Genomic DNA, 25642 nt, shown 5'->3' on the forward strand with positions numbered 1-25642 from the left:
AGCTATACTAAAGATAGGGTAGGAATAGCTCTTACAGCGGGTTTTCTCAAAAACTGGGCTCTGCTGAAGCAGAGTTTCTGAGCCTAAAGGCTCTTTTCTAGGGGCTTCGGGAGCCTCGGGGCTTCCTTCGGGTGCTAGGGGGTTTACCTAGACTTTAGGGGGGTTTTGGGAGGCTAGAGAGAGAAAGTAGAGAGAGAAAGAGAAGTTGGGAGGTGTGAGAAATGAGTGTGCCCCGACACCCTTTTTATAGGCTGGAAATCACCAAAACTTGTTGAGTTGGCCTCCAACTCGTCGAGTTCCAGGCCAAGTGTCACTATTTGGTGGCTAGCCTTGGGGAGGAAGGCCAGGATTGCGCCACGTCACCCGCTTTTGCACAGCACCCTCCCGACTTAGAAAAATATTAACTCTCGCATACGAGCTCCGTTTTCGATGTTATTTTTTCCACAAGTAGGTAAAAACAAGATATACAACTTTTGTTTAGACTCCGTCGACTAATTTTTGGCCGATCTTAAATTTAACAGTAAGAGGAGATTAGACTGTTAAGTGACCGCGAAAAATTCATAACTTCTTCATACGAACTCCATTTTCGTCTGTATTTTTACCATTGAGTTCCTATTAATGAGATCTTAAACTCTCATTTAGGTCGTGTACGCCAAAAACCGCTCGAACTAAAGTTCGAGTTTCGGGCCGTGCACTGCTATGCCAAATCTTAGAAAATTCATAACTTCCTCATACGAAGTCAGATTTGGGCTTTCTTTTTATGGATGTTCTCGGTTTAGCATATTCTACAACTTCGGTTTAGATTACTAAGGCCAAAAAATCCTCTATCATAAATTCACTATTTTACGTCTCCTGGTGTCGTGCCGGTTTCGTCGTGAAACTTCGACGGGCCATAACTTCTTCGTTATAACTCGGATTTCGGCGTTCTTTATATGTACATAACCCTTGTAACATATGCTACAACTTGGTTAAGATTAATCCTTATAAATAATATTCCATTAAAAACTCATTTTTGATGCTTATTGTCTCTAAATTGACTAGCGCGGATCTACGAGCGTTACAAATAGCTTACGCATCAAGGCAACTAAAGACCCATGAAGTAAACTATACCACCCATGATCTCGACATGGGAGCTGTGGTCTTTAACCTAAAGATTTGGAGTCACTACCCATATGGTACAAAGTGCACCATCTTCACAGAACAAAAGAGCCTCCAACACATACTGAATAAAAAAGAACTGAACATGAGGCAATGAAGATGGGTCGAGCTGCTAAACGACTATGAATGCGAGATCAAGTACCACCCAGGCAGGGCTAATGTGGTGGTCGATGCCTTAAGCAGAAAAGAGTACTCGTTTCGTCGAGTAGATACACTGACAATGATCATCCATTCCCATTTGTCTTCACAAATCAAGGAGGCTCAGTAGGAAGCCTTGAAACCAGAAAACATCGCAAATGAGGCATTGCGTGGGATGGAAAAGAATCTGGTGGTCAACAAGGATGGGGCCCTCAAGTCTAATGCAACAACCCGAAATACCCGAGTGGAAATGGGAAAGGATAACAATGGATTTTATAACCAAATTACCCAAGACGACAGGCGGAGTGGATGCTATCTGGGTGATTGTTGACCGATTAACCAAATCCACCCGTTTCCTGGCAATAAAGGAGACGTACTAGATGGAAAGACTAACACGGATATACCTGAAATAGGTGGTGAGACTATATGGAGTACCCATATCTATTATCTATGATCGAGATAGTAGATTCACCTCTCGATTCTAGCAGTCACTCTAGAAAGCTTTGGGGACCCAACTGGATATGAGCACTGCCTATCACCCCCAAACTGATGGCCAAAGTGAGCGAACCATTCAGACGCTAGAAGACATGCTCCGAACATGAGTAATAGACTTTTTCAAAGCTTGGGATACCCACTTGCCCCTAATCGAATTCTCGTACAACAAAAGCTACCATACGAGCATAGTAGTCGCTCCCTATGAGGCCTTGTATGGATGGAAATGCAGATCACCTCTTTTCTGGGCTGAGGTGGGAGACACCTAGCTGGAAAAAGGTCAAACACCCAACAACACTCTCACCGGAGCTTAGATTATTCGAGAAACAACGGAAAAGATAGTCCAAATCAGAGCATGACCCCAAGCATCTCGAGACCGACAAAAGAGTTATGCTGATAAAAGGTGAAAGCCTCTGGAGTTCCAAGTAGGAGATTGGGTGCTATTAAGGGTCTCTCCATGGAAATGGATGATACGATTTGGAAAGAGGGGAAAGCTAAGCCCACGGTACATTGGACCATTTGAGATACTTGCCCGGATCGGTCCGATAGCCTACAAACTGCAACTACCCTCACAGCTCAACAATGTACACCCCGTATTCCATGTGTCAAACCTAAAGAAGTGTCTATCGGCCGAAACCCTCGTAGTTCCACTTGACGAGATTGAAGTGAGCGTGAACCTCCTCTTCGTTGAGCAACCTATCGAGATTATGGATAGAGAAGTTAAGCGCACGAAACAAAGTGTCTTCCCTATTGTGAAGGTTCGATGGAATGCTAAACGCAGACCTGAATTCACATGGGAACGCGAGGATTAGATGATGCAAAAATACCCTTACCTTTTCGCTAATTCTTAAGAGCAGTTTTTGAAAGGATTTCAAAACGAAACTCCCTCTATCGGGGGATGATGTCACAACTAGAATTCTCAAGGCCAAAACCATGTCAAAAGGGTTCTATATATGTAAAATTTATAACGATATTACTACTATCATATGTGTAATGTAACAAGCTCCCCTGAACAATGTAATCAAAGAAGATCTTGAAGTTACGTCAAAATATTGAACACTCAAACAATAAGGCCAACATAATACAGTTCATACACATTTAGACCATGAACACTTCCCTAGAAACCAACCAAGACCGTGAAACCTATTTCTTGGGCCATAGTTGGCCGTGAACAACTTCCAATGAGCCACTTTGGCCGTGAACCACCGTAAGAACCAAAGAATGGCCATGAACTACCTAAAAAACCAAGGGTTGACCGCGAACACCTTTAAGGAGCATGTCTTGGCTGTGAACACCATGGTGGACCACCATTTGGCCGTAAACCCCTTAAGAGGACCCCCTTTTGAGCGTAAACCGATTTTAGGCCGTGGACCATTTAGATTTCAAAGGTGTTTACGGATTATGAGTTGTCTTTTGTCAGTTTCCCATGAAAATCTAAGTAAAACATGTATTAACTCCCAATAATAAGACTTTACCCATCGGTAATCCAAGCAAATATCACATCACTTCTTATTCCCTTATGAGGAGCGTAAACCCTTTCCTCTCAATTCACAAACTCATTTCCATTTACTGAGAACTCCGTAAAACCTCTCAAGAACTCAAGTGAAGTTCTAGAAGCCATTTCTTCACAACTTCTTCTAAAATTCTTGTAAGTAATTCGTGCCTAGATAGAGATTTCATACATTAAATTGTTGAAATTCTTTCTATTCACACATAACTTCATGTGTTAACAACCTTAGGGTATCAAAATCTCCAAGGAATTCATCCAACACTCTGTGTTCTAGGCTCCAAATATTCATCTCATCACTTCAACCACACATTCTCTCTACCCAATGTGAGCTTCATACCCCTATTTTTTAGTTTTCATTATTTTGGGGGAGGATACAAGTCAAATTCTTGTGAAACCTTGGTGTATTTGCTTGTTTATTAATGCATGTTATCTTATATGTGTTTAAGGTTGTGAAATTCTTGATAATAGTTTCAAAAACTCGAAATTTGGTTAAGTCTCAAGGGTTTTGAACTAGTCACATAATAAGATGCTAGAAATAAAAGCTAGCACTTTTATGAGAATTTTGCTTCACATATTTTACGTCAAGAACCACATAGACTATCTCAAGAAATTGTTTAAACAATGTTTTTGGACATAAAATTTTGAAGATGTTAAACTACGAAGATTTCACTATTTTGGGTTATTTTCGGCCAAAAATGTATATAAAGGTCATTATTGGAACATTGCATAAATTTGAGTTGTTATTGAATATTTCGATTAAAATGGACCAAAAATGGATTTATTTAACAAATAAGGGCCATTTTGGATGTTTTCTTAAATGCGAGCCCTAAATGAGTATTTTAGAAGAAATGTGCCATTTTTAACAATATTAGTATTTTTGGGTCACTCATGACACCTTTTGACAATTGTGAGTCTTATTTGATATTTTATATAAAGAGGGGCCACCTTGCCAATATCGTTAATATTGGGTCATTTTTGACAAATATGATAAAAAATGGTTTATCCTCAAAATACAAAATAAAAATGAAATATCTAGACCACAAGTACAACTAACGTTGTTTATTTTATGAATAACGAAATCAACTATTAGTGTAAATTTCTGTTAGGATTCTAGTGAGACGCACCTTCTACGTACCTATATTATTTTACATCTAAAGTCTTGTAAGAGTTATAACCAGAGTCGCCTAGGGGGAGAGAGGGAATTTGTGTATAGATCTATAGGGGATTGACACCCCGCACCTTCGTTGTCCACTATATCTAGACAGGCCAGTCTAGGGTGACAAATGTCTTCAACGAAACCAACGCCTGAAGAACGTTAAGACAGTCACTCCGTCATATTAGTATGGTTACAACTACTTACTTAGAATATAACATTATTATTTAGAAATTTACGCAGATCACACCATTTTGTTTATAATCAACTATGGGTTGGGTACTTCAAATGAAAATTTTATCGCTCAGGCCTTAGGGTTTTAAGACCACTATTTTTGTATATCAGAAAATATATGATTTTTTGGGGAAAACAATTTTTATACTATTTTGAAAGATAATAAACTAGAACACACACACAACTATATTTGATGTGAAAACAAGGCTTACAACTATTTTTAATAGAAAATGTTGGATTTTATGGGTTTCTAAACTATCACAAAGTTTTATATAAAAGTGCTTATGAAGTCACCGACATATTATATGTTGACGCTTTTCAAACGACTTGTATTCTCGGGAACTCAGTAAGCAAGTATATGGGGCGCGGATACTGGATTATTTTGCTGTAGTTTGGAATTTACCTACTAATGTCTCTTTTGTGTAATTTAAGAAGAAATACATGATATAAAACAATGTAAGTTTGTTATCTTAATGTCTGATGTGTGGATTTGCTATGTTTCATTTATATTCAATTGTTGTGATACTACACAATGATGTCACTCGCCTTCGGACGTTTCCGCCGTCATGGTCCAGGGGTGTGACAGAGGAGGTTGCTTCGGCAGCCACTTGTTGCTTTATTCCGCTTCTGTCTGGCAAGAATGACGAGAAGAAGGAACGATGGCAGTTTCAGGTGGTAGATGGTGGGAGTAGGGGTGTTCCAACAGTCACAGTGGTGGTGGGTGGTGAAAGTGGGTTTTACCAACGGTGGGTGGTGACCGAGCTGCGGTGGCAGCTTCACTGCCTTTGTCTCCTCTCTTTTCAAGTGAGCTCGACGAGAGATAGGGCAGGGAGAAGCAATGTTATGGTTCGAAGGTGTTTGGGAAGGGTGGTTGCTGGTGGTGGGTCATGACATGGGGAGGAGGAGGAGGTGTTAAAAAAATGAGGTGGGTTAAGATGGTGGTGGTAGTTTGATCCGATCAGTAACAAAAGAGGGAAGAACACGGTGGTGTAAGGTGGTGCCTGGCAGCTTGTGCAACAGAAACAACAAGGGAATGGTGGTGGGGATTGACCAAGACAAAAAAGGGTGGTCTCTTGTTGGGTTGTGGTGGTTTATGGTGGCAGTCGTGGTGGTGAACAGCCTAGACCGGTGTTATCATCATTAGTGCCTTCTTTCCTTCAATTGGTGAGATACAAATTGAATGTGAGGAGAGGGATGGTTATAGAGAAAGGGTGGAGAGAGAGTAGAGAGAGAGAGATATGGACAAAGTCACGGGTGTGGCCTTTTTTGTTTTTTTTGAATGTTGACAATTCAAAGGTCAAAAGAGATGGGGACTTGGTCAACCGATCAAGGTTGCAAATCCTTTTTTGTGTCATTGATTTGTCCCATTCACAAACTGCCTCGGTTTACGTGATATCTGTTTCGGAGCTCGTAAAAATATTCCAAAAGTGCCTAGAGAATGTCACATTCACGGTGATTTCAAATATTCAAACATAATTTAAATCCGATATACGGATCTCCGTAAAGCGGCGTTCGAATTTTCACGTGAACCGGATTCTGATTTGTCAGATTTTTCTTACTTTTACATATATTTTTACTAAAAATATTTCGAGTGGTAAATAAAATATTAGACCATAGTCTGAGCCCAAAAATGCTCTTAGAATTTCTATTTGAGGTGTTCAAGTGCCACAACAGATCAATACGGGTTACGAAATCAGATAAAGTCAGTGTTATACCGGTTTAGTTTCTTAAAACGGTCATATCTTTTGCATACGAAGTCTGTTTTGGACGTTTTTTTATATATCCATGATCAGGGAAATAGGTACTACGTTCTCGAATATTTTCTTTGTTCACAGACGCATAATACAAAATTTTAGTTTTTCAGACGTTGACTAGAGTTACAGTTTATGTTTTATGTTTCGTTCGACATTTTCCATAATTTGAGGTAAGATACTATTTCCTATCTCATTGTATTTGAAATAGTATTATATTTATACTAAAATATGCATTAAAATTCAATCGGTCAATATACAAAAGGTTCGCGGTGATCTGACCATTTACAGGTTCAACCATAAAGTCTGGGATGTCACAACATTGTTCCACATTTTATTTATCTCTGATGTATTTGGGTGTTTTGGTTACACTTTGATTCTATTATGGTTTTATGAACATGTTTTGAAAGATGGTTTTGTTATTCTAAAAATTAAAATTTTTGGTCTTGATTTTTGGGACGTTACAATACTAGTTCCCTAACAAGTACCTATGAATCTTGGTTACAACCACTTGCCTACTTTCATATGGTGAGAATCAAACTATCCTATTCATATTAGTATTACTTCATAAATGCTCCCATAATTATGAATGGATGTGAACTTTTAGAATAATAAGATTATTCATGGATTAAACATCTTAATACAGAGCACAACAAGTATTATTGGGATATGATCATCACATTAATACTTGTTGTGTTTTATATTAACATGTTTAATCCATGAATGATCTCATTATTCTAATTTCATAGTCGATTATAATTATGGGGGCAATTATAAAGTAAGACTAATATGAATTGGATTGATTGACTCTCACTATATGAAAGTAGGAAAGTGGTTGCAACCAAAATTCGTAGGTACTTGTCAGAGAACTGGCACCGAAGAGACCCACATCAATATCACCTCATTGATAATTGTTATGAGTGATACTTGAGTAAAGGTACTATCTTTGTATCATTAACACCTGAGATACATAATGAAAATTAAGTGTAGGGAGTGTTGTGCTTTGATTTGGCCAAATGTTGTTCCTTAAAAAGGGTAGTTATACAAGCCATTTTCAGGTTAGGTGTAAACTATGCAAAATGATTAGGTAGTCAAGATGAGATTTGTTTCTCTTATGTGTTGAGATTTAGACATCTCACGAGCGTTACCCAAAGTTGAACTCCAAATGAGGTTGATTGCGATCCAAGTCTCATGTTTAACGGGATGTCTATAACGACGGGATAACTAATAAACTTACCTTATACACCAATTGAAGATTTGAACTTTTGGGAATTAGATGTTGATGAATGACACTCTTCGCCGTGTGTTATTGCGGGTAATGGAATGTTGCTAGACGTTCACCACTATCTATATCAATCTATGATGAATCTTGTGTAAGTGGGAGATTGAAAGATCTTATATGCCCAAGAGTCATTATAGAATGATATTGCTAATGACATATGATCTTATAGGGTAACACCTTATATCATTTTACCACTAATTGATTATTTATTATTATAATTTGACTATTAATAAATATTATCAACACTTGTATTTATTTGGAAAAACATTATTTTATGAAAATAATATTTTCCAACATATTAAGAATTATTATTTCTAGGAAATAATAATAAAAGAGAACAAAAACTAGTTTAATATCATATGATATGAATATAAATGTTATGTATAACTTTTTGGTTACTTAGAGTAACCATTTATTTAAGAAGTAACTAAGTAGTTGTTGGTAAAGTAAAAGAGACTTGAACTTTTGTCTCCTAGTTGGTGACGGCTGAATTTTGATAGGTATGACATGTGATTGCTTTTTTCCTTTCTTTATTCATTCATTTCATGCTTGTAAGAAAGGTCTTAAACTTCTATTTTATGGTCTTGACTTTATGCATACTTGCATGCATAAAAGAAAGGGATTACAAATATGAAGTGTTGGTTCTTTTGCTCATATTTTGCTCTCAAAATAGGCTGCCAAAACTGTCGGTTTTGGAGCTCCTCTTCCCTTTCTTCTTCTTGTAAAATGGTGCTAGATATGAATGGTAATAAGTTGCTTCTCTTTAAGGTTTATTTGGTATGAACCTTAAGGCTTAAGAAAAAATTAATACAAGTGATGACTAACATGTTTTGGTAGTTTATTCTTGCCTTGGTGAATATATTATAACGTGTTTCTTCTTGGAGTTATAATTCCATCTTCATCAAATTCCTAGTTGCGAAAAGAAACCAAAGTCTTCAAAGGTTTTAAACTTCTTTTATTTGGTTAGTTTTTAATCTTTCTAAGCTTTGCAAAATTATCATTGGTAGGTAAAATAGTTTTAGTTTATTCAAATCTAGAAATGCTTCTGTTGCTAATTACGTCAATTTTGTCACTAAAATTAGATTATTTCTGAATCAAAACCTAACAAAAATACAAATCTAAAAAGTAAGAAGGCAAAGGACATAAAACATAGGAGAATGGAAGGGGGTATCTATAGCTGAATGTGACTTAGTGGACAAGAAACCTAATAAGGATCATTACCAAAATTAAATCCTTATTAGATTCAAATCAAATCTTCTTCCACCTCTCTCCATAATTAGTAAAAATAAAAAATCATTAAGGATAAAACCTAGTGATTTTCCGTCCCTCTCTCACAGGGTTCTAAAATGTTCCTAATTATTTAACTTTTGAATAAATAACATTCAGTCCATGTAATTTTAATTAATACCAAATTAATTCTAATTACTTCCAATTAATTCCAAATCAATCCAAACCAGTTTCTAATTAATTTATTAAACTATAACAAATTAATAAACTATTTATTTCCCTCTCTTAAATTATTTTGTAACTCTTTTAACTCTTGAGGACTACCCTAAAATGACATTGTTATTATTTCCAAAGTTATACTAGTTAGTTATGACATTGGAAACATATTTCCAACAATTTATTTATTTATTATTATTTAGTTAAATAAGTGGTCAAGTACCCCATCTTAATCCCCAACCTAATCCCCCACCTTATCCTCTTCCTTTATAAATTTGACCACCAATCTTGAAAAAAACCCATTGGGAATCCAAATTCATAAAACCAAAACTAAAAAGGACAACCAAAAGAATAATCAAAATTGGCCTCAAGAACCTTGTATATGTGTATTATATATCTCCTCAACATGAAGTAAATGATTCTCATGTAAATACACGAACGTTAACCACTAATCATCTTTATGTCCTTTAATGGTGCAATGTTATATGTTAAAGTTGACACACGTAATGATTTTCAAGTAAAAATTTCATTTCAACAAAACATAGGAAATATGTAAATATGTAATTTTGTAGATAAAAAGTTTGAATTCGCTTCATCTTCACCAACAAGTCCACATTTATTTCCATAAAATATAGGCAAACAGATCATTTCCAAACAAACATAGTGACCGTTGTTTTAAGATATGTAGGTAAAAAAAACTTCATTCAAATGTTTGTCAAGTCGGTGATGACTTGGCTCGACTTTTGTTGGAGCTTTTAATTTTGGAGAAAGGGTCGTCAGAAGTACTCATGAGAGATAGAGATAGGGGAAGGGTTTATGGGAGGTGGCTGTGAGAGATGAGGCTGGTATAGATAGAAAATTTACATCTAAATTCGTCTATTAAAAGACATGTGATTTAAGAGTTTATAGTTTGTATTTTTTTAGCACTTTGGTTTATATTTTACTTATTTGGTTTGGCGAAAAATGGTCATATCTAGTGATCTAACAGTTGAAACAGTAAATTTAATGACCGAAAGACTACATAAATCCATAAATACTCTTGTATCAATCTTATAAATTTGGATTAAAACAGTAGAAAATACCAATCACAAAGACCAAATATAATATATGATATGTTTTCTACGATACCATATGATTACAAATGTTATGTTAAAGAGAAATCTCCAATAAAGTCCTAAAATTTTGGCCCGATTTATGTTTAAGTCCTAAATTAGTTTTTGTTTACGAAAAAGTCCTAAAAACGGCAAAATTTTGCATTTTGACCCTTTTTGACTGGTTGGAACCGGTAACAAATTAATTTAGGACTATTTTATAAATTGACCCAAAATATTGGGACTTTTCTACAAAAACAAAAAATATCAAGGTTTTTTCTGCAAACAAAAACCTTATTATTATTATTATTATTATTATTATTATTATTATTATTAAAAATATAAATAAGTATATTATTTTTTAAAATTATTAATGTTGTTAATAATAATAATAATAATAATAAATACATTTAAATAAAAAAAAATTAAAGACATTTTATAAAGGTGAAGGTTGAGTGGATGATAATGCTTTAAGCATTGAAATCCTGAATGTCTTTTTGTATATTCTAACTTTGTTTATGGTCATTTCACATTTGTTATTATTGTTTTAAATTCAGAATATTAACATTTAACAATTTAAAAGAAGCTACTGATTTTTCAAATTGTTTACAAATAGTGAGCGTGTGATATGCATGTATGTCTTGTGTGTAAGTATTTGAATTACCAACATGTGTGTTGCTCTTTTTCATTACTTTATTCTTGTGGTTTTTTTGGAAACATAGCAGATATAGTGTGATAAAGCAAAACAAGATATATTACTTTCTATTAAACAAGATATTGTAATTAATATTTTTGAATTTTGATATGGGCCACCAATGTTAATATTTATTGTAGATTTGTTGGGTTTGAAAAAAAATCATTCTACCTTAAGAAATTTTATATACAAAGTGAGAAATCCTTTTATCTTAAAGTATTTATACACAATTTTACAAATAGACAACTTCTTTTAAATTGTTAAGTGTTAATATCTTGAATTGAAAACAATTATAAGAAATGTAAAACGATCATATACAAGGGCGTGTTTGGCACGGAGCTTTTGGTAGCGTTTGGGAGCTTCTAGCTTTTAGCTTTTGATAAAACGCTCTAATTTAAACAAAAAGCCTTGTTTGGCAGTACGAGCATTTAGCTTTTAGTTTTAATAAAACGCTCCGATTCTAAAAGCTACTTCATGTAGCGTTTAACAATGCGCTCCTGAGCTTTTGAAATCAATTTCCATAATTACCCTTAAAAATATATTTATATGTTTATTTATTTTTAATCAATTGTCCTTTTATGTAATTTTATATATTTCAAAATCTTCCTGCTACTTTTGCCAAACATTCATATAACAAATAAAAGTTACAGCTTTCCGCTACCAGCTACCAGCTACACGCTACCAGCTAACCGCTATCCGCTTCCAGCTAACATCTACTTTTGCCAAATACCCCCAAAGTGAGGACATACAAGCAAATATTCATGATTTCATTGCTTAAAGCATTACCATCACCACCACCATCACCTTTAAATAATTTCTTTAATATTTTTTTTATTTAAGTGTATTTATATGTATTATTAAAAATATTAATAATAATGAATTTAAAAATTAGTATATTTGTTTATATTTTTAGTATAATAATAATAATAATAATAATAATAATAATAATAATAATAATAATAATAATAATAATGGGTCAAAAAAGTCCCAATATTTTGGGTCATTTTGTGAAACAGTCCCAATATTTTGTGTCAGTTTATGAAATAGTCCTAAATTAATTTGTTGCCGGTTCCAACCGGTCAAAAAGGATCAAAATGCATATTTTTGCCGATTTTTAGGACTTTTTCGTAAACAAAACTTAGTTTAGGACTAAAACGTAAACCGGGCCAAAATTTTAGGACTTTATTGGAGATTTCCCTATGTTAAATGTTATAAGACATGGTGTTACTATATGTACCCCTCATTACTAAGGTGCTGTATGTTTTTTTGAGGCAAAATGTCTGCAGTCTGCGGACCACATTTGTAGACCTTTGCAGTAGAAGAGGTGGACAAAATGTATGCAGTCTGAAAAAAGAAGACTGTTTGTTTTTTTAAGATCTGCAGGCAACTAAAATAAGCTGAAATCTAAATAAACTTATTTTTTTAAACTTCAAAGTAATTTTTTAATATTTTTTTTAACTTTGTTATAAATAATTAACAAATCATGATCAACTTTTATGTATTATTGTATAAAAAATAAAAATAAAAATGATATGAATTAACGTATATATTTGATAAAAACCAACAATTTTGGCTGCAAAGTTATAACTAAACATTGTAATTAGGGATCAAAGAATTTGATACATAAATGGATAAGAAATAAACTTCGATTTTTTCAATTAAATCCATTAAAACCGTACCACAAATATTTTCCCGAGAAATTGACGATACTGTATTAAATAATGTTTTACAAAATTTGGCAAAAAAAATGTAAGAATATATTATGATTTTCTTTTTCTTTTTCATATTTATATAAACAACTTCAATGACTATTATTGTAATAAATCTTTATTTATAAATTTGTCAAAAATATCATGTTTGTGTCGTCAAACGTTTTTTTTTTAAGTATTGTAATTTTTTTTCAAATTATTTATCATTAATAAAGTTGGAAAAAATATAAATTTCAAAAAAAAACTTAAAAAATAAAGATATATGTGTTTTTTTAGGCTAGAAGATGTTTGAAGACTCTGGTCCACATCTACGCTAAGAAGAGGGCGCGCATACATTTTTAGGTCTACAGTCTTCAAAAAAAAAACTGTCTGCGAATGTTAATGTCTGCGCGTGGTCTGCGCGGCGCAGACAGAAGAGGCCACGCAGATCTGCAGACAAAAACAAACAACACCTAAGTGTACCCACAAACCCTTAATTAACACCTAATTACCCTTTAAAATCAATCACATCAAAAAGAGCTTTGACTTTCTTTTTTGATTTTTTTTTTGTGTTTTTGTTGTTTTTTTCTTTATAATTTATTATTATTAATATTATATAACTGTTATTAATATAATTTTTTATTGTTGCAAAATATCAAAAAGTATGATTTTTTTTTTCATGGGAAATTTGGGTTTAAACGTATATAAATCATTAAATTCGTACAATATCTGACTTGTTTTACCTAGAACAACCAATATATAATTCAAATCCACTTTTAAATGAAATTCCACATGGATTTTATCCATACACTGGGCACGTTAAAGATATAAAAGGAGATGAAAATTGTGGATTTCAAGCTATTGTTTTTTCTCTTGGTCACAATGAAGAATATTGACATCATATTTGATCGGATTTATACAATGAGCTAATAACACACCTTGGAGAGTACACAACGATTCACGGTGAATATTTTAATGCAATGGGTCATTCGTTGAATTTCACTGGATCGAGTTTTATGACATTTGAATATTGGTTGATTATGTCAGATACTGCTTTTCTTGTTACTAACAAATATGGTGTTATTGTTCATTATTTGAGCAAAGAAGGTTATATAATCTGGTTCCCACTTTGGTATGTCTCGTAAGACATCCCAAGTCATGTATTTGTTATGATTGCCCATGTTTATGGTAACCATTATATGATGATTGATTTACATGGAACGTATCCTATGCCTATTATTTTGTCATATTTGCGTACATAAAGATCAAAACGTTCTGCTAGATGAGAAATCTTGTATAGTGCTAGACAAAATGCTTATGTTTGCATAATATGCATAATGAACCATACAATTGTTATGTTGAAACCGTTAGAATATACGACGATTAATAATATCATTATTATTATTGATATTATTGTGATTTAGAATGTTTGTCTAATAATAATAATAATAATAATAATAATAATAATAAATAAATAAATAAATAATACTAATAAAAGAAAAAACAATAAAATACTAAAAAAAAGACAATAAAAAACAAAAAATTAAATATGGGATACATTTAGTAACAAAAGAGGTACATATAGAATAACCACAAAATTAAGAAAAAATTATAAATTTAGCCCTTATCCTAATGACTTTTTAAGAGATAGCCACAAAATCGAGTTTTTTAGAAAATAGTCACTGAAATCGCAATCGTAGGTGGTTATGCCACTTGCGATTTCCTGAGATAGCTTAGGGGTACCTGTAGAGAAAGATTTTCTCTGCCCGATTTTATTTTGTATGGACCTATGATCTTCTCTGATGTACTTATAATGTTTTCGAGTGAAAATTGATTTTAAGCCATTGAGATGGTTGAAAAAATTTATTAAAGTTGAAAGTGTGAAAGTGAGAGTTATACTAGATTTTGAAGTTTCTGTATACTTCCGATCCATCAGTCGAAGATGGACCCGATTCGTAGCTCAATATAGCGAGATAGCCGCTCACAAGGATGAAATCGCATGTAAGCTTAATCACTTATGATTTCGTTGGCCATTTTCTGAAAATGTTAATTTTAGCTATTTAGTAAAAACTTATTAAGCATTTTGGCTAAATTTTATAAATTACTTTAAATTTCTTTTACTTTTAGTTTTTCTTTTTCTTTAATTATTTTGGGTCTATTCTCCATATATCTTTATTTATTGGGTTGTGACTAGTGACTTGTGGTTTGGTTTTCGCATATTTCACCCTCTCTCTCTCTCTCTCTCTCTCTCTCTCTCTCTCATACACACCAGTGAAAATGGCCGATGCTTTAGTTACTGTTGTTGCCGAGGCGATTCTGAAAAAGGTGGCATCCATAGCCGCCAGCGAAATCGGCATTGTTTGGGGTTACAAAGAGAAGTTGCACACACTTGAAGGGACCTTGAAAATGATCCGTGCCAAATTACAGGATGCAGAGAATGAAAAGGGTCAAAAACATGGGGTGATGGAGTGGCTGAAACAGCTAAAAGATGTTGTTGATGAAGCTGATGATGTGATGGATGAGCTTCACTACGAAATGTTGAGGCGTGAGGTAAAGAATCGAGATCATGTAAGAATAAAGGTACCCTCTCTTCCAAGCTTGAAAAAGCTTTCATTTCGTAGAGAACTGGGTCATAAAATCAAAAACATTAATGAAAAATTGTCTCAAATCAATAAGGACGCAAACGACTTGGGACTACAAAATGAACAGCCTGGCTCAGTTGTTCAATATCGTCCATATGCCGAGACTGTCCCAAATTTAGATGAATTCAAAATTGTTGGGAGGGAGGATGATGAAGAGCGCATCATACACCTTTTAACCGAATCAAGAAAAGAAGAAAAACTTACGATTGTTCCCATTGTGGGAATGGGCGGGATGGGGAAGACCACTCTGGCTAAGTCCGTATACAATAATCCAAAAATCCAGCAATATTTTGATGTGAAAGCCTGGTTGTGTGTGTCGGTTAAGGTTGACATCAACACACTTCTCGCAAAGATCTATGAATCTGTTGCAGGAGAGAAACCTATGTCGGAAACCATGGTAAATTTAGTTCGAGATCTTGAAAAGAAGTTGGGAGCAAAAAGATATTTGCTAGTTCTGGATGACGTTTGGAATGAAGAGAGATCACTTTGGGAAGAATTTAAGAGACATATGATGATGATAAAGTCACAAATTGGAAGTGGTGTTATTGTCACTACCCGAAAACTTGACATAGGAACAAAGGCTATGACAACGGATTCATGTCCTTTAAAAGGTCTTTCTGATGATGATTGTTGGAACATCTTTAAAGGGAGGGCCTTTCTAGCAGGACAGTCACCACCACCCGAATTGGAGAAGATTGGACATGATATTGTGAAAAAGTGTCGTGGTTTGCCTTTGCTAGTAAAGGTAATAGGAGGGGTGTTGCAGAATTACAGTGACCCGGAGAAGTGGTTGGCGATCAGAAATAGCAAAGTTTGGGATCTAGAAGATGAAACGGAGAGAGTTCAAAAGAGTTTGGAACTTAGCTTAGATAATCTGCCTAGACGTTCTATCGCCAAACAATGTTTTGCATCTTGTTCCATCTTTAAGAAAGATAAGGTCATGGAAAGGGAAGAACTGGTCCAACTTTGGATGGCTTTAGGTTTGGTTCAAGCAGATGAGAAAGAAAAGAAGGAGATGGAGGATGTTGGAAACAATATTTTTCAAATTTTGGTTAGCAATTCGCTGTTCCAAGATGTTACAAGGGATATGGATGGTCATATCAATCATTGTAGTATGCATGATCTGGTGCATGATCTTTCATTATCACTTTCCAACCTTGAAAGCAAATGTTTGGTGGGTGTGATGAATGATGACTTTTGCCAAGAAAATACCAACGTTTTCTTTCTCATTAAAAGGAGAATGATGGATAGGACTTTGCGCACATTCTTCTTCTTCAGGGAGGTTAAGAAGAATGTTTCATTTCAACGATTCAAGCAAATGCGTATCCTAATACTTGAAAGATGTGGAATGACGAAGATAGACGATTCAATTGGAGGGTTGGTGCATCTCAGGTATCTTGATTTGTCATTTACCAGAATCAGTGTTCTTCCTGAATCTATTGGTAAATTATACCACTTGCAAACTCTAAAGTTGCAAAATTGCTATCATCTTAAGTTTCCAGAATCCATGAGAAATTTGGTAAGCCTGCGATATTGTAAATCTGAAGAAAGCATTCCCAACAATATCATGGGACAATTGACTTCTCTTCGTACATTAATGCCTAATTCCTTCAGCGTGCTTAGAAATAAAGGACACGGTGTTAAAGAGCTAAGCCGTTTAAAACACCTCAGTGGAAAGCTCTGTATTTTCAATCTAGAAAATCTTAGTAGCAAAGAGGATGCAGTCATGGCAGATTTATCTGGGAAAAAAAGTTTAAAGGAGATTGAATTCAATTGGAGTACAAATTATGGAGTTGGCCCCAGAAACGACAAGGAAGTATTGGAAGGCTTGCAACCCCCTGGAGATGTGAAAATATTGAAAATTAACAAATTTTCTGGTGATAATTTTCCGGAATGGGTAATGAAGATGGCAGTCACTATTGATGGGAAAGGGACGCCCCTTGACAAGCTGGTGGAGATCACATTATCTGGATGTTGGCGATGTCTCTCTCTTCCGACGCTTGAGCACTTACCACATCTTCGAGATCTTGTGTTATGGAGAATGGACAGCCTGACATGCTTAAGGAGTTCCGATGTTACTAGACCAACGAAGCCTTTGTCTCCGTCGTTGAGATTGCTCCGACTATCTTTTTTGGAAAGACTGGAAAAGTGGATAGATGGAGCACCCAACAGCTCAAAAATGATATCGCCTGTCCTCGAGAAGTTGGAGATTACTGATTGCCCAAAGATTATTCTGTTAGATGAATGTCATCCCCATCCTCTTGTGTCCTTAAGGATATGGGACTGCACAGGTCTGGAGTATATTAAGAGCATACAAGGCCTCACATCTCTTGAATATTTAGTAATCGGCAGTTGTCCAAGTCTTTCGGTAATAGCCAATTTGCCCAACGAGTGTCATTCTTTGAAGACTTTGTCTATTAGACGTTGCACCAACCTGACTTCCTTGCCTCATGAAATGTTCAACTGTTTTGCCTTCTTAAAATTGTTGATACTCGGTCCGTTCTCAAAGGAGCTGGATTCTTTCCCGAGTCTCCAAGGCATCCAGAAGTTAAGGAACCACCTTTACCGGTTAGAATTGTACGGTTGGGATCATTGGAAGTCAATACCAGATGTAATACAACACCTCACTTCACTGACTCAGTTACGAATACTTAGATTCGGAATACAAGAACTGCCTATGTGGTTAACAAAAATGTCATCTATTCGAGAAATGCAATTCATTTCTTGCAATAGGCTAGATGAAGAAAAGGTTAAACGGGGAGCCCCACGCGAAGCAAATGATGTCAGGTTAAATCATTTGAGGGTGTACATGGATAGAGATGTCAATTAGTTATTTGAGTGTGTGTTGGTGTATCATTTGTTCCTCTCTTGTTCAATTATAAACTCTCCCCAGCCATCCATCCATCCAACTGTACGGAGATCGCTGGTGTTCAACAACTTAAAAGAGACAAGTAGAACTATTGCTTTGTAAAAGTCCAAACTTTTTATGAATTTAATTATGTTTAAACACTTTATACTAAAATAAACAACACTCTTCAACAATTCTGTCACTTATCACTCAAACCTACAACTTCTGACCGCAATTAATCAACCAACTTTGCAAGATTCATTTCTGCTTAATTTTCTTGTAGAATTCATCATCATTGGAATTTTCTTGCATGATGGCTCTCATTCATTGCAAATGATTTGTAATACACCTAAAGAGTACTTTATATCAGTCTAATGTACCTAAGGACTATTTAGGGATCATTAGTGACAGAGATACCACACTAATTATTTTCGGATGAATTTCAAAATGATAATCAAGTGAAATATTAAGCATAACAAAATTGTGAACCAAAATCAACATGTGGTGGTGTATTTAACTTAAAAGATGATTTGATAACATAGATCTACAAATTAACAACATATACATGTACGTCTCTATTAACCCCCAACTTTGTGACAATTTCAGCAAATGATATAAGCTTCACCTCTTTACTTGGTCCATTTCTTTCTCTCTCCCAACTCCAGATTTAAATGATATAAGACTTGATTTCATTCTATTAAGACAAGAGCAGCATTCATCTAATCAACATTGTAGAAAATTAGAGTTATTTCCTTTTTATGCATGCTGCAACAGAAAAATAAACCAGTAAGAAAGATAACACCAGCATCAAGCATCATAAATAACCTGTAACTCAACACCGTAAATTGAAACAGAAATCAATAAAGAAAACCAAACTTACAGAATTATGAAAGCAGAAAACAAAATTCTAATACGTATTTACTAGGTATATAAATGAACTTAACAAGTAAATTTTATCTACAAATAAATGTCAACACATTATGGATGAACATACTCTTTTGTTTGAATGCAATAAACCATAGTAGAAAGTATTATTTACTTAAAATACAACAGAAATTCAAAATACTACACAACTTTTTGCATAATCTACAGTTTAGATAGCCATGTTTCGGGCTGTTTTGAAGTAGTGAATGACCACTTTGACAAGTAGTATGATTACAGTGTCAATCATTATTTCAGAAAAAAATAATAATAATAACAGTAATCGTATTTAACTGTTTTAAATGGTTAGATTTTTTATTTTTCTGTACCTTTATCCCACATAAATCAAAGATAGCATTGTCATGAGCAAGCCAAAGCACTCACATAGCCTAGCTTTATATGCTAGGTATATAAATGAACTTAACAAGTAAACTTCTAAAAAACTAGTCTAATTAGTTTTTCAAAAAGCTAGCTTATAAGCTATTTTTTGGCTTGCCAAATACGACAACATAAAAAAGATCGAAAAATAAGTTTCAGCTATTTAATCCTACAACTTTATACCAATTAGTTTGAAAACATATGTTGTAGGATTCAATAACCCAACATTGTTAGACTAAACAAATTTGCTATAAAAAAGTTCAGAACAAAAGTAAATTTCAATATAAACTAATAGCATAAGCTGGAATATCTTTGCTCGTATCTTATAGAAAACTGTCAAATTACTTTTTAATTTTATCAATTCTTTTTTTTTTTTTGTTTTATAATTGTCATTTAACATTTTATACCTTATTAAAATATTATAAAAATTATCTTGCATTTGGAAACATAATCATATCTCATGCACTACAAGAAATATACCCTTTAGCGGTGACACTATTACCGGCGACTCTAGATATTGTCGCCGCTAAAAACCAATGTCGCCGTTAATAGTATCGCCGCTAAAGGGTTGCCATCCGAATCCACACTTTCCCCCTCTGTTACATCTGAACCGTTCGATGAGATATCCAATCCAACGGGTGGGGTGTCTTATCCTGTCTAACCTAATACCGGCGACATACGCTAAAGGTTAAAAAAAGTCGTCGCTAATAGTTCACTAAAAATGACGCGGTACCCTTCCCTCCAGTTTGTCGTCGCTATTAGTGATTGTCGCCGGTAAAGGGTTCCTGTCGCCGCTAAAGGAGTCGCCACTATTGCCTATCGTAGATAAAAACGCACGCAGAAACCCTCCATTCTTCATTCTTCCTTATGTTTGTTGCGCTTGCCCTTCGCCATTTGCTACTCTCGCCGACTTTCTCTTCAATTTGCTTTTTCCAAGCAAATTTCTCCCCACATTGTTCCAAGCAAATTTCTCTAGGTGTGGTTAAAGCTTTTGGGACCAATTTCTAAGTCCATTTCTTGAAGAAAGGTAAGTTGATTTGGTAATTTCATTTTTAATTTGTATGTTAATTTCGATTTGTAGCTTCATCTAGTGATTGAATGGTAATAAACTGTTCATATTCTTGTTTTTTGTGGTGTTGTTTTGGATTAGAAGTAAGTTGTTCAATTTCTTGTTTGTGGTGATTGAATGGCAATTAGTTGTATAACTTTCACTTGTAGTTTAGCCTTTAGGGACATTTGATGATTATTAAAAGCTGAATTTGATGACTAAATTGCAACAAATTGTTCAATTTCAGTGATTTTGGTGGTGTTGTTCAGTTTTTCTGGTGAGGGTACTTTCGAGTAAAGACTAGTTTTTCCGGCTACATATCCGTTGATTTCCGCCACTACAGGTTCTATTATTTCATTTTTTTATGAATTTTGTATTTATATGTGAAATTATGTGAAAATTGTCATATGTGAAAATTGTCATATGTGAAAATCAGATTGTATATTTCGTATTTGTTTGAATATATGTGAATTTGGTTTATATATACCAATGTATGTGTGTTTGATGTATATGTGGTATATGAGTATTTGGTAGAAATTATATGTATTTGTTATAAGTAGGATGTTATTGTTAGTATGTGAATGTATGTATGTTTATTGTAAATGTGGGATTAGATTGTGAAACCTTTGTATTTGGTATAAATAGGATGTTATTATGTATATATATGTGAAATTATGTGTATTTGGTTTAAGTAGGATGTTATTTTGTGTGTGTGTGTGTGTGTATGTATTTGTATTTGGTATATATGTGGTATATGTATGTAAAAGTATGTGAATTTCATCCTCTTATGTATTATATAAAAGTATGTGGTTTTGGTATAGGTAGAATGTTATAGTTGAAAAAAAAAACACAAAAAAAATTATAAAATTGTTTAAAAACTTATATACAAAAACTAGAAAGTTTCTAGTTTTTACCCAAGCTAACTCCAAATTATTTAACCAATAAGTTATATAGTTAACTTATAATTTTCAAATTAATTTATAAGGTTATATTTCTATAACCAATAATAATTGGTTACCAAAAAATAGGTTAAAGGATGCTATAATTGAAAAAAAATAAAAATAAATTATTGTTATAATTTGAAAAAAAAACACAAAAAAAAATTATAAAATTGTTTAAAAACTTATATACAAAAACTAGAAAGTTTCTAATTTTTACCCAAGCTAACTCCAAATTAATTAACCAATAAGTTATATAGTTAACTTATAATCTTCAAATTAATTTATAACTTTATATTTCTATAAACAATAATAACCGGTTACCAAAAAAATAGGTTAAAGGATGCTATAATTGAAAAAAAATAAAAATAAATTCTTGTTATAATTGGCAAAAAAACACAAAAAAAAATTATAAAATTGTTTAAAAACTTATATACAAATACTAGAAACTTTCTAGTTTTTAAATGTTTTATTTGCAACATATTTATATAATGTTATAAATTATATATATATATATATATATATATATATATATATATATATATATATATATATTAATCTCGACGGTAAAAAAGAACAACACAACAACATAATATGTATGTAAAAGTATGTGAATTTCATGTTCTTATGTATTATGTAAAATTATGTGGTTTTCTTATAAGTAGGATGCTATAATTGAAAAGAAAATAAAAATTAATTATTGTTATAATTGGAACAAAAAACACAAAAAAAAAAATGTTATATAGTTTCTACCCAAGCTAAACCCAAATTAACCAATAAGTTATATAGTTAACTTACAATAGTAATAAATGTTTTTTTATGGATCTTTGACCCTTTTATTTAATATTTACAACTTTTGCATATATAAATTACAAGTAATTGTAATTAAAATTAATTAAAAAAACGCATAAATAAAAAATTTTAATTTAATTTTTTAAATTTTTTAATTTTTTAAATTTTATTATTTTAATTGTAAAAAAAATATGGATTGGAAAAAAAACAATGCTAATTCTGTATACTAAACTCTAAACCCAAAATTATGTTTCAGCAACATCATGTCTATTGATAAAAGCTGGACTACTAATCCATATCGAAACCATCCCGAGTTCCAAGAAGGACTCAAAGTTTTTATCGAGAAGTCGAAGTCACACCTTGATAGTAATGGTAAAATCAGATGTGCGTGTGAAAAATGTGATAACCGTTACTTCAAGTACCCGACTGCAGTTGAACGCCATATATTTATAAATGGTTTCAGTAAGTCGTACAAAATTTGGATCTATCATGGTGAATCTTTTATTCCTCAAGTCGTCTTGCCAAGTAACCAAATGGCCGATTTAATCGACGATGTGATGTGGGAGTCGAGAGAAAATGATACCAACCTTGATGAAGGAATCTCGAATACAAGTGGTAGCGGTGTGGATGATGATTTTGCACAGTTGTTGGAAGAAATAGAAACTAAATTGTATCCTGGTTGCATCTTTTCTTCCCTTGAGTTTCTAGCAAAGTTAATGCATATCAAGGTGAACAACAAATGGACTGATAGTTCATTTGATCAACTCCTTGAGTTGTTGCAATTAGCATTTCCCAAAGGCAACAAGGTTCCCCTTTCACATTATCTATCCAAAAAGAAACTAAAGTCTATTGGCCTGGGGTATAAGTCGATACATGTGTGCAAAAACGATTGTTGTCTCTTTTGAAAAGAACATGATTCATTGCAAGTTTGTCCCGTTTGTAAAGAGAGCCGATGGATCGATAAAATCACCAAGGGTAAGAAAGTACCTCATAAGGTGTTACGGTACTTTCCTGTGACCCCTAGACTACGACGTTTATATTGTTCGAGGCACACTACCAAAATATGATTTGGCATAGTACCAAACGTTCAGAAGATGGTGTGATGCTTCATCCTGTTGATGGGGAACATTGGCAAGATTTTGATAAAATATACCCCGACTTCTCCAGTGAACCCCGTAACGTACGCCTAGGTCTTTCAACTAACGGTTTCAATCCATTTGGAAACATGTGTAATCCACATAGCACATGGCCGGTCATACTCACCACATACAATCTGCCACCCTGGCTTTGTATGAAAGAGTCATCATTCATGTTGACTTTGTTGATTCCAGGCTCGAAAGCTCCTGGCAAGGATATGGATGTTTTCCTTAGACCGTTCGTGGAAGAGCTTAAACATTTGTGGAACTCAGGTGTACGTATTAAAGATGCGGCGACAAACACATTCTTCACGATGAGAGCTATGTTGCTGTGGACAATAAACGATTGGCCAGCTCGTAGTAGTTTATCAGGTTGGAGTGGGCAAGGGTATAGAGCATGTGCTACTTGCAATGAAGACACTCCTTCGTACCGTGCAACAAACAAAGTCGTAATATCGGTCATCGTCGTTTCCTAGATGCTAATGATCTGTTACGAAAGAGGTTGGACTTTAACAGGATGGATGAGACAAGACCCGCTCCGAGACACTTTAGTAATGACGACATACAAGAGCAACTATGTCGCCTACTAACTTGTAAACCGAGTAAACATCCTGAGCATGGAAGCGGGGAGCCAAAGCGACAAGATTACGAGTTGAACTGGTCGAAACGAAGCATTTTCTACGAACTCGAGTATTGGTCTTCTCTACAGTTGAAACACAACATAGATCTCATGCATGTCCAGAAAAATGTGGACGAGAGTTTTTTAGGTACTCTTCTAATGAACGATAAAAGCAAAGACACATCAAATGCACAAGAAGACTTGAGAATTCTAAGCATTCGGAGAAATGAATGGTTGCAAAAAAATGGTGACAAGTTTCATAGACCCCAAGCAAGATAGTCTTTCACGAAATCTACTCGACAACTCTTTTGTCAATTTATAAAAGAGGTTAAATTGTCGGATAGGTTTGGTTCTAACATCAGTAAGAAAGTGAACGATACCAATACTAACATTATTGGGTTGAAATCGCATGACCACCACATTCTTATGCAACGTTTGATACCGATTGGAGTAAAAGGGTTGTTAGACAAAGATACGTATACACTTATTGTAGACCTTTGTATGTTTTTCAAGAAACTTTGTTCCAGAACATTGAAGGTGGAGGATATGAGAAAAGCAAAAGTAGACATTATTGCAATCTTGTGCAAGTTAGAATTGATTTATCCTCCAGCATTTTTTGACATTATGGTTCATTTAGTTTTGCATTTACCTGATTAAGCGATTGCCAGAGGCCCGGTATGTATGAGATGGATGTATCCCTTCGAAAGGTATATGAAAAGACTAAAAAACTATGTCAGAAACAAGGCAAAGCCTGAAGGTTCTATAGCTGAGGGTTATGTTGCTGAAGAAGCTTTATCATTTTGTTCGATGTATCTTCAAGATGTAAAGCATCGTCCGAAAAGAAATTAAGATGTTGTCATTGGAAAAACAAAGTTTTGGATGTTTGAGTCTAAATGTCGATCGGCCAGCACAACTCAAATCAAAACTCTTAATTTAACGGAAATGCATAACATGGAATGGTTTGTATTGAATAGCTGTGAAGAAGTCAGACAGTATATCAAGTAATTAATCTTATCTCTAACTTTCATCCTTAATTTTTTTTATCTTTTTAAATCTATATCTTTTGGTCATCAACATAGGAAATTCAAATCTGAGCATCCCCAAAGTGATGAAAAGAGAGAATTTCGTAATTGGTTTCGTGAAAAGGTAATATAAATTAATAAACAAATTTGTTTCAGTGATCTAACGAATACATAATACATATTAATTTATAATTTCTAGGTTCGTAAAATGAAAATAGAAAACTCTCCAGAATTCCACAAAGAGTTGTCAGCTCTTGCAATGGGTCCGCAAATGAATGCTTATTCTTACACCGCATGCATAGTCAATGGTGTTAGGTTTATGGTACTTACTCGTGACACACAACGTACAACACAGAACTCTGGGGTTTTAGCGGTGGGTGAGAAAGGCAAGAAATATTATGGCCAGTTAGAAGAGATTATAGAGTTGAGGTATACACATGATTATTCAACTGTACTATTTCGTTGCAAGTGGTTTGATACTCGAACAAGAGTTATTTCTAGTGATAATTTCACAGTATCGACACACGACGCGAAGCATACAAAGATGATCAACTCATATATGCTTCACAAGCCAAACAAGTGTTCTACATCAGAGAGCCAAACAATAACCATCGGTGTGTTGTCGAGTATGTTAATCATCGAAGTATTTGGGATCTACCATCGA

General features: G+C 34.0%; 1 protein-coding gene across 1 annotated transcript; it reads left to right on the top strand.

The window, feature by feature from the left end:
• Window positions 1–14861: 14861 nt before the first annotated feature.
• Window positions 14862–18170, top strand: LOC111876974 (putative disease resistance protein RGA3). Its single transcript, XM_023873528.3, has one exon. The coding sequence runs from the start codon at window positions 14912–14914 to the stop codon at window positions 18104–18106; it is 3195 nt and encodes a 1064-aa protein (XP_023729296.1). The 5' UTR covers window positions 14862–14911; the 3' UTR covers window positions 18107–18170.
• Window positions 18171–25642: the final 7472 nt, after the last annotated feature.

The sequence above is a fragment of the Lactuca sativa genome, chromosome 2 (assembly GCF_002870075.4).
Source record: "Lactuca sativa cultivar Salinas chromosome 2, Lsat_Salinas_v11, whole genome shotgun sequence".
NCBI classification, from domain to species: Eukaryota; Viridiplantae; Streptophyta; class Magnoliopsida; order Asterales; family Asteraceae; genus Lactuca; species Lactuca sativa.

Excerpts from the sequence above, each read along its gene's own strand:
- LOC111876974 (XM_023873528.3), top strand. The coding sequence starts at position 14,912 with ATGGCCGATGCTTTAGTTACTGTTGTTGCCGAGGCGATTCTGAAAAAG.